The sequence below is a fragment of the Zophobas morio genome, unplaced genomic scaffold (genome assembly GCF_036711695.1).
Source record: "Zophobas morio isolate AGI-343-1 ecotype UQ-CSIRO unplaced genomic scaffold, CSIRO_AGI_Zmor_V1 ptg000008l, whole genome shotgun sequence".
In the NCBI taxonomy this organism is placed as follows: Eukaryota; Metazoa; Arthropoda; class Insecta; order Coleoptera; family Tenebrionidae; genus Zophobas; species Zophobas morio.
Window position 1 is genome coordinate 6612309 of NW_026972113.1, and position 10728 is coordinate 6623036.

The 10728-nt window shown below is 39.2% G+C and overlaps 1 protein-coding gene and 1 long non-coding RNA gene across 2 annotated transcripts; one reads left to right on the forward strand and one right to left on the reverse strand.

Moving 5' to 3' along the window:
• The first annotated feature begins 3922 nt into the window (after nucleotides 1-3922).
• On the forward strand, nucleotides 3923-4372 carry LOC135125542 (octapeptide-repeat protein T2-like). Its single transcript, XM_064051204.1, has 2 exons — nucleotides 3923-4018; nucleotides 4061-4372. The coding sequence occupies exons 1-2, from the start codon at nucleotides 3923-3925 to the stop codon at nucleotides 4370-4372; spliced, it is 408 nt and encodes a 135-aa protein (XP_063907274.1).
• Nucleotides 4373-6901: 2529 nt separating this feature from the next.
• On the reverse strand, nucleotides 6902-7188 carry LOC135124774 (uncharacterized). The gene is made up of 2 exons (XR_010279831.1): nucleotides 7075-7188; nucleotides 6902-7022 (listed from the first exon to the last, which is right to left on the reverse strand). It is a non-coding gene; the product is annotated as an uncharacterized LOC135124774 (long non-coding RNA).
• Between the last annotated feature and the right edge of the window lie 3540 nt (nucleotides 7189-10728).

A 10728-nucleotide genomic window follows, 5' to 3' on the forward strand; every position in this document is an offset into this window, starting at 1 on the left:
AAGAAACTTAGAACATGGATAAAATGCTACATTTTTTCAAGGAAATATGCAAGGAAATTTAGCAAAATCAATATTTCCTTATACAAATTTTCCATTTTAATAATGTTTTAAGTTTGATGTTGTGAAAAGAAGTCTACACATATTAAAACAAAATGGCAAAATGTAAGCCCGCCCACCCGCCCTGTCTCAATTGTGATGATTTCTTTTTATTCGCCAAGAACTAAGGGGGAGGAGCTTAACTGCACAAGACTTATTTCTTTTCGGGAAATTAAAAACATGCTTTTGAATATCGTGTTGTTCAAAGAATACTATATGTATTAAGAACAAAAGGTTAAATATAAACCCCGCCCACCCACCCCATCTCAATTGTGATGATTTATTTATCCTTAGAAACTTGAAACACGTTTAAAATGGTAAATGTTTGTAAATAAATATGGGTTTTGTAATTAGGTTCCTCCCCTAGGTTTGCTGACGAATGAAAACTTTATTACTATTTAGATTAGGGCAGCTATGGGTGGGGCTTAATCTATGGCTTTAATTTTTTCTTTATATATGCACACAGTGTTCTTTGAATAATATGATACTCAAAAACGTGTCTTACATGATAATTTCTTGTAGAGAAAGAGTAAGGATTTAAAAAAAAATCATCACAATTGAGACAGGGTGGGTGGGCGGGGCTTATATTTTGCCTTTTTCTTAATATACGTAGTCATCTTTTCAGAACAACAAACTTAAAACATGTTTAAAATGGTAAATTCTTGTAGATAAAAATTCATCACAATTACGAATTGAGATCTGGGCGGGTATGGGTGGGGCCTAATCTTTGGCTTTATTTTTTTCTTAATATTCATAGCATTCTTTGAACAACACGATACTCAAAAACATGTTTTTAATTTCTCGTAGAGAAATAAGGATTTTGCAGTTAAGCTCCGCCTTCTTGGCTCACGACGAATAAGAAAAATCATCACAATTGAGATAGGGCGGGTGGGCGGGGCTACATTTTGCGGGGGAATTTTGTGACGACAGTTTAATTAGCTCCCACACAGACCAATCTACCCACCTCGATCACCTTATTTGACACCTTTAGAATATTTATTTATCCCGACTTAAAAAAACATTATTTTTAAACAAACATCATTAACAATATTTTTAAACTTGAAAAATTTACAAAATTAAAAATATCAAGACGGGTTTTATGTACATTAATGTCCCTTAAAGGTAATTTAGCCACGAAAATTATTTGAAATTTGATCGTACTGCTTCAGCTTTTGTGTCTGCTCTTCTCATACAGGCAGCATTAACAAGAGTCTCTTCCATCACCAAATAACATAACGTGGAATTTAAGGTTGTTGCTACGCTAAACCGGGCAAAGAATAGCGTGGACGTAAGTTTAACAAGAATCAGTGCTGAAAAAATGGCTTGTCTGTTTATTCTTGAATAAAAGGATTGTGTATTTTTTTCTGTATTATAACCCTAAACATAATAATTTTTTTTTAACCAACAGGAAGGGTAGGTTTGTTGTTTACTAATTATTGATCACACACTTTTGTTGCGAGATTTAATAATTATCGAGAATAAACAACGTTCGTTAATATATTAGGACTAATAAACAATTTTGTTTCCCTCGACTTTCCCCGGCGCATCCACCATTTTCGCGAAATGTTTATTTAAATCCCGTGGCGTATAGATCAAATATCGAAAATAATCCAACGCAAATAACATTATTACACTGAGTATTTACACTCCCAATTACTTCCAATGTAAATCAATCTCTTATTTTCTCTCAATGTAACTAAATTTAGAAAACTGTTATAATTGGCGCCATTTGCCCAACGAGCTTATTAAGCGACCTTTCGCACCCTTGCATTTTACTGCGCTCATTTCCATCCAGATGAGTGCAACGTTTTCCATTTTAGCCCCGGGAATGTTTATACCACGAAAAGCACGTATTTTGTTGCGTTTTTGTGATGCAGCCAGAGTGCATCTTAATGTGTGACGTATATTAAAAGAGATAAAAATGTCAACATTCGTGTAATATATTTGACGGTGTAGCTCTAGCACTTATTCAAGTTGAAATCGTTCCAGGAAAGGTAGAAAGAACAATCAAAAGATGTCTGATACTTTCCGCACTATGCTCGGGCGATGTAGTGGAAGACGTGAATACACAAAGCGTTTGCAACGAACCAGAAAGCATTTTTATGCAAGGAACAGCAGTAAAATTTCAAATGAAAACAAAGTAAATAAGTTTGTGGCTGCGGGATCGATACGAGTCATTTATGTGGGCGGTGCAGCTTTGTTTGTTTGATTTAATTAGCTGAAGATTTTAATTTTTGTTAGGGTGGTTTTGAAGAGTTTTTTAGTTTAGTCGTACGCAGTGGCGGAGAGGGTTAGAGCAGAAGGTCGTTATTGTTAAAAAATTAATCAGCGTAATTAAATTTAGGGTTGATTATAAAGGGTGATTTTTTATACTTATTTCTGCTCGAGTTAGCCACATACCACTAATTTTAAAATTACGAATTTATATTAGAAAAGCGAAATTACATTTCTTATAAAATGGCCATTAGATTGACAGACGGACGAACGAGCAGACACACGGGGGACAGACAATCGGCAGACAGACAGACGGACAGATAGACAGACGGTAAACCCCGTGACGGGACAAAGAGAAAGAAAGCACTATAAAAAAAAAGAAATATAAAAAGAGAAGAGGGCGAAGAGAGAGGGAAAAAAACTGGAGAGAGGGGGGAAACTGGAGAGATAGAGGAAATCTAAATGAAAGGGAGAGTAAAGGATAAAGGGAGAAAACAAATGGGAAAGATAGAAAGGAAATGATAGAGAAAGAGAGCGGGCCAGAGGGCGACTGGAAAAGATAGGAGAAACTGTACACTGGCAGAGAGGAAACGGAAGTATGGTAGAGGAAACGGGTGGAGAGAGAAGGGAAAACAGGAGAGAGTGAAAGAGAGAGAGAACGAAAAAGGGAAAGAGAGGAGGAGCAAATGAGCGTGAGAGGGATGAAGGAAATAATAAAGAAGAGAGGAAAATAATAGAAAAACAGAGAAAATGGAAAAGTAAGGGAACGGAAAGAGTGAGAGAAAAATGAGAAAGAGCAATAGGAAAGATAAGAGGAAAGAAAAGGAACCGGTAGCATGGTATACGAAACGGAGTTAAAGGAGAGAGAAATGAGAGATAGAGAGATAGAGGAAATGATAGGGAAGTGAGGGAGAGCCACTTATAGAGATAGAGAGAGTGAGGCGACACAATGAAACGAAAAAGACAAGGGAAAGGAAAGAGTAAGAGAGAGGAAACGGAAGTTTGGAGGAAGAGAGAGAAAGAAAGAGAAAGAGAGAGAAGAGTGAAAGAGGAAGAGACAATGTGGGAGTGGGAAACAGACTGATTGAGATACAGTTAGATGAGAAACATTAGAAAAAAAAAAGTAAAAAAAATAATTTAAAGAAAAGGAGGGAAACTGCGGAGAGTGGAGAAATAAGAGACATAGACGAAATGGAAGAAAAAGAGAAAGTAAACTATAAAGACAAAAAAAAAACGGGGTAAGAGAACAGGATAGAGGGAGAAAGAGAAATAAAAATGACAAGATGATGTGGAAGCGGGGGAAGGAAATGATGGACAGAGGGAGAGAGAGAGAGTGCTAAAGAAAAACATTCGAGAGGGTGAAACGGGGAAGATTGGAAAATGAGAGAAAGTGGGAAAAACGGGTGAAATTAGGAAACGGAAACGATAGGGGAAAGAGAAGAATAAAAAAGAGTATAAGAAAATATGGTAGAGAAAACAGGTGGAAAGAGAAAGGAAAACGGGGGAGAAAAAAAAAGATTGGGAAAGAGAGAAAGGAAAAGAATGAGTGTAAGAGAGGAAGAGTGAATGAGAGAGAGAAAGGGAAAAAGGAAATGATAAAGACGAGCAGAAAATGATACGGAAGACACAGAGAGGAAATTATAGGAAGAGGAAGAGAGAGAGAGAGAGCGAGGGGAAAATGAGCGAGTGGGAAAATGGAAAAAATAGGGTAACGGGAAGAGTGAGGGACAATTGAGAGAGATAGAGTGAGAGAGTGAGAGAGAGAGATAAAGAGAGCTATGGTAAACGGAAGAAAAAGGGAAATGAGGGTGACCCAAATATAGAGGGAGGGAGTGAGAAAAAGCGCGAGTGGGAGAAAAGAGCGAGAGAAGATAACGAAAAAGACAGGGGAAAGGAAAGAGTAAGAGAGAGGAAACGGAAGTTTGGAAGGAGAAACAAAGATGAGAGAAGGGAAGGGAAAACGGGAGAGAGAGACAGGAATGAAAGAGGGGAAGAGGCAATAGGAGAGTGGGTAACAGACAGAGTGAGATACAGATGGATGACAAATCCGTTGATGAGGTAAAGATTGGACGTAAACACTTGGAAAAAACTAAAAAAAATGTAAAGAGAAAGAGGGAGACTGCGGAAAGTGGAAAAATAGGAGAGATAGAGGAAATGGAAGAGAAAGAGAGAGTAAGTAGTAAAGACAGAAAAAACGGGAAAGGATAGAGAGAGAAAGAGAAATACATAGGAAAAGATAATGCGGGAGAAGAAAATGATAGCCAGAGGGAGAGAGAGAATGAGAAAAAAAAAACATTCGATAGAATGAAACGGGGAACATTGGAAAATGAAAGAAAGTGGTAAAAACGGGTGAAAGGAGGAAACAGGAAAAAGATAGATGAAAGAGAAGAGTAAAGGAGAGGAGAAAGAAACATGGTAGAGAAAACCGTTGGAAAGATAAAGGAAAACGAGGGAAAAAAAGTAAAAAAAAAGAGAATGAGTGTAAGAGAGGAGGAGTGTATGAGAGAGAGGGAGGGAGGAAGAAAATGATAAAGGAAAGCGGAAAATGCTACGGAAAACAGAAGAAGGAAATGATAGGAAGAGGAAGAAAGACAGCGAGGGGAAAACCAGCGAGTGTGGAAATGGAAAATGTAGGATAACGGGAAGAGTGAGGGACAATTTAGAGAAAGAGAGAGAGAGAAAGAGAGCTATGGGAAAGGGAAGAAAAAAGGAGAGGAACTGGAAGCATGGTAGCTGAAACGGAGGTGAAGGAGAGAGAAATAAAAGAGAAAGAAATGTGAGAGAGAAATCGAGGAAGTGATAATGAGGGTGAGTTAATTATTATAGAGGGAGGGAGAAAGAGAGAGCGCGAGTGGGACAAAAGGGCGAGAGAAGGAAACGAAAAAGACAGAGGAAAGGAAAGAATAAGAGAGAGGAAACGGAAGTTTGGCGGAAGAAATGGTGGTGAGGGAAGGAGAAGAGAAAACGGAAAAAGAAGAGGGAGAGAGAGAAAGAGAACGAAGTAAACATGATGTGGAAGAGGGGGAATGAATTGATAGACAGAGGGAGAGAGAGAGTGCCAAAGAAAACCTTTTTAGAGGGTGAAACAGAGAAGATTGGAAAATGAGAGAGAGTGGGAAACACGGGTGAAATTAGGAAACGGAAAGGATAGGGGAAAGAGCAGAATAAGGGAGTGGAAAAGAAAATAAGGTAGAGAAAACGGAGGGAAAGAGAGAAAGAAAGAGAATGAATGGAAATGATAGGAAGGGGAAGAGAAAGAGCCAGGGAAAAACGAGGGAGTGGGGAAATGGAAAAAGTAGGGTACCGGGAAGAGTGAAAGACAAATGAGAGAGAAAAAGAGAGCTATGGGAAAGGGGAGGAAAAGAAAGAGGAACTGGAAGCATGGTAGATCAAACGGAGGTGAGGGAGACGGAAATGAGAGAGAAAAAAATGTGAAAGAGAGATAGAGGAAATGATAGGGAAGTGAGGGTGAGTCAATTATAGAGGGAGGGCGGAAGAGAAAATGTGAGTGGGAGAAATGGTCGAGAGAAAATAACGAAAAAGTAAAAAGAATGTAAAAAGACGGAGGGAAACTACTGAGAGTGGAGCAACGATAAAGACAGAAAAGAAACGGGAAAGACAACAGGACACAGAGAGAAAGATAAATATAGAGGAACATTCGAGATGGCGAAAAGGGAAAGATTAGAAAAATGTTAGAAAGGCGGAAAACGGGCGAGAGAGGAAACGCAAATATGGTAGAGAAAACTAGGGTGGGAGACAAAGAAAATGAATAAAGGAGAGAAAGAGGAAATGGGAGAGGGAAAGAAATAGAAGTAACGGACGATAGGAGGGAACGGAAATATAGGAGAAAAAGAAGAAAAAGTAAGAAAGAGGAATCGGAAGCGTGCATGGTAGAGGAAACGGGAGTGAGGGAGACAGAAACGATATAGACAGGAAATGATAGGGAAGTAAGGGAGAGTAAATTATAGAGAGGAGTGAGTGAGAGCGCATGAAAGAAAGGGACAACAGGAGGAAACGCAGAGAAATAAAGGAACAGGAAATTAGAGAGGGAGAGAGGAGGAAGAAATGAAAAGGAGAGCGAGAGGGGGAGAGAAAGAGAGAGTGAAGAAACGGGAGAAAGGAGGGAAACGGAGAAGATAAAGAAAACGGAAGTGTAAGAGAAGAAAACGGAAGGTTGGGAGAAGAAACGGAGATGAGGGAAAGAAAAGGGAAAATGGGAGAGAGAGAAGAGGGAGAGAGAACTGAAAGAGAGGATGTCGCTGATAAAGCAAAGATTGGAATCAGCGAGTGAGGCATGAATAAAGACGTAAACACTTGGAAAAAAGTCTGGATTCTGGATTCTTAATTTATGGGGGCTGACCGTAGCCAGCCGGCACTTAGGCCTCGCCTTTGGGCCCATTGTACCTTCCCCAAGTCCATATCAGGGTGTTTTCCCGCTCCTCTACTCGTCAAGCCATCCAACTGCTTGGATGTACCTGAGTAATGCAGAGGGTGGAAACTCCCTGATATTTGCCATACTAGGCCAGATGTCCCCTAGTATGGATTCCCTGTAGGAGGCTAGGGCTGGACACTCACGAAGAATGTGCTCAGCTGTTTCCTCTTCTTCATTGCATCCACGACAGATTGGGTCTGTTACTACCCCTATCGTATGTAGATGTTTGTTAAACTGGTAATGTCCCGTAAGGAATCCTACCAGTTTACGCAGTTTGTCCCTTGAAAGTGAGAGATAAAATTTTGTCAACTTACGGTCTGGTGTCGCCATACAAGCTCTACTATGCCGACAGCTGCTCAACGTCGCCCATATCTGCTCATGGCGTCTATGGGTATATTGCTTTACGAGTTCGTTCGAGAGGGCGACCGAAGGCGTGATTGCCGGTTCGGGTCCCCAGAAGGGCAATCACGGAAAAAAGTAAAAAGTAATGTAAAAAGAAAGAGGGAGACTGCGGAGAGTGGAAAAATAGGAGAGGTAGAGGAAATGGAAGAGAAAGAGAGAGTAAGCAATAAAGACAGAAAAAAAGAGAAAGAGAACAGAATAGAGAGAGAAAGAGAAATATAGAGGAAAAGATGATGCGGGGGAAGAAAATGATAGGTAGAGGGAGAAAGGGAATGCGAAAAAAAAACCGTCGATAGAATGAATCGGGGAACATTGGAAAATGAAAGAAAGTGGGAAAAACGTGTGAAAGGAGGAAACAGAAAAAAGATAGATGAAAGAGAAGAGTAAAGGAGAGGAAAAGGGAACATGGTAGAGAAAACGATTGGAAAGATAAAGGAAAACGAGGGAAAAAAAATAAAAAAAAGAGAATGAGTGTAAGAGAGGAGGAGTGTATGAGAGAGAGAGGGAGGGAAGAAAGCAATGATAAAGGAAAGGGGAAAATGCTACGGAAGACAGAGGAAAGAAATGATAGGAAGAGGAAGAGAGAGAGCGAGGAGAAAACCATCGAGTGGGGAAATGGAAAATGTAGGATAACGGGAAGCGTGAGAGACAAATGAGAGAGAGGGAGAGAGAGAAAAACAGCTATGGGAAAGGGAAGAAAAAGGGAAAGGAACTGGAAGCATGGTAGCTGAAACGGAGGTGAGCGAGACAGAAATCGAGGAAGTGATAGGGAAGTGAGGGTGAGTCAATTATAGAGGGAGAGAGAGAGAGAAATAAAGAGAGAGCGCAAGTGGGAGAAAAAGGCGATAGAAAGAAACGAAAACGACAGGAACGTAAACACTAGGAAAAAAGTAAAAAAAAACTAAAGAGAATGAGGGGGACTGCAGAGAGTGGAGAAATAGGAAAGGTAAAGGAAGTGGAAAAGAAAAAGAAAGTAAACCATAAAATCATAAAGACAGAAAAGAAACGAGGTAAGAGAACAAGATAGAGAGAGATAGAGAAACATATAGGAAAAGATGATGTGGAAGAAGGAGAAGGAAATGATAAACGAGGAAGAAAGAGAATGCGAAAGAAAAACATTCGAGAAGTCGAGACGGGAAAGATTGGGAAACTGTGAGAAAGGGGAAAATGGGGGAGAGGAGGAAATGGAAAAAATAGATGAAAAAGAAGAGTAAGGGAGCGGAAATGGAAATATGGTACAAAAAAAGGCAAGAGAAGAAAACGAAAGAAACAGGGGAAAAGAAAGAGTAAGAAAGAGGAAACGGAAGTTTGGGAGAAGAAACCGAGATGAGGGAAAGAGAAGGGAAAACGGGAGACAGAGGGGGACAGAGAGAAGGAGAGAGAAGAGTGAAAGAGAGGAAGAGGCAAGGGGGGAATGAGAAACAGACAGAGTGAAATAGATAGATCACAAGGCCGCTGATGAGTGAGGCATGAATGAGGAAATAAACATTAGAAAAAAAAAGTAAAAAAAATGAATTTAAAAGAAGGAGAGAAACTGGAGAAATAGGAGAGGTAGAAGAAGTGGAAAGAAACAGAGATTAAATGAAAAAGACAGAAAAGAAACGGAGTACGAGAACATGATAGAGAGAGACAGAGAAATACAGAGGAAAAAATGATGTGGAAGAGGGGGAAGGAAATTATAGGCGAGGAAGAGAGAGAGTGCGAAAGAAAAATTTTCGAGAAGGTGAAACGGAAAAGATAGAGGAAGCGGAAGAATAAGGGAGAGGAAACGGAGATTTGGTAGGGAAAACCAGAGTTATGGAGAGAGGAAGAAAATATGCATGGTAGAGGTAATGGGGGTGAAGGAGAGAGAAATGATACAGCGAGGAAATAACCGCCAAGTAAGGGAGAGTAAATTATAGGAGAGGTGATAGACAGCGAGTGGAAAAAAAGGGCTAGAGAAACGGAAAATGCAGCGGAAACGAAAAGGAGAATGATAGAGATAAATGGGTGAGTGACAGAGAAGAAAAACGAGAAGGAGAGAGGGAGAGGGAGAGAGAAGTAGAGACTGAAGAAACGGGAGACAGAAAGGAAACGAAGAAGATAAGTGTTCTAAGTCGTATCAATAATATATAAATTAGGTGGTTACTATTATGATGAAATGACTAAGTTTACATTTGAAATATATGTACTGGACACGTTTTTAGCCGTTTTTCGGCAACTCAAATAATTGCATCTTTGGTTGTTATAAAAACACAAAAAACTTATTTAGTAAGTAGTCCGTTCTTTCTATTGTTTTTTCGACATGTCATTCTTTGTTTGGCAAAAGTCAAACTCAGATTTTAAATAAGTTACTTACAATTAATGTAAAATATTAGAATAATAAAAAAACTAAAGTTTTGTTTATAACGCTACCCTAGAGCATGTAAATAATTCTTAAACTAATTTCTTCCAATGTTGTTTTTAGTCAGAAAAATAGTACATATATCACGGAACTAAGCGTCTCTTAATCCCTCGTTTCATTATAACTCTAGACTTCGCCACCAAACCTTACACTTAATAGCTAAAAGCCCTGTAATTTCTATCCTGCTGAAAATATCAAGTTTGAATATTTTTTCGATGTACTCTAACTTGAAAACTTGACCACTAGTCAATCGTTCGATTGAACAATTAAAGCACAAAGAAATCGAGTCACGATTAATAACCCATGATAAATCCCCGGCAATTTTTTCCTTACGAGTTTGATTGTTAATATCGCGCCGGCGGATTTTCCTTAATCAATTTACGAAAATGGTGGAGGCGCCGACTAAATGTGATATATTTGCCTTAGCACTTACTTTAAAGCAAGAAATATTCCAGCACGGCTTCAATTAATTGTGCACTCCTTCTCTAGCGTTATCAGTACGAAATCCGCTTTGCAATTAATGCGGTGTATGCACTTTACCATTTGTTCACAGGTCGTCTAATTCCTTCGCCACCTCCCTCGCTCCACTCCACGTTTCAGTTAGCAACCTGGGATTAGAGTCCTCTAAGTAACTGCGTTATCTCCGTCAAAGTGCATATATGCAAGACAACGTAGGCATAAAATTCGATAAATTGAAAGAGCCGCCACCACCTCTAACGAGTTGACTATAAACTTAATTACACAAAGTAAGGTGAAGTTCCAAGAAGTGAAGTCGTGGCTGAAATCGCATTATTGTATTAAGTTTACGCTTTTGACTACGGAACGAATAAATACAGCAAAACTGGGATTATAGAGTTATTTCGTAATATTCAGTTAGTTTCAATACTTTGATCAACATTCCACTCGTAAATTACGCTGTAGAAATTTCGTAATAGGAAATAGTTAAGGCTGCTTCTTCGAACCATGGGGAGTACTTTTGCGAATTATTACTTGTGTTAGTATAGTTAGAGGGCGGTTGTACCATTACAACTTCTTAAGTGTAATTGCCTGATGAAATTAAGCTTCATTTAACGAGTTACTCACCGCAAAAATCGTTGCCACGAAATTACACCTAATTTAAATACGTCGACGCAACCCGGAGTCACTTTTAATACTTCCTTTACCCCGAATTATCGATTATAGCAAACGCACATAGACCCAG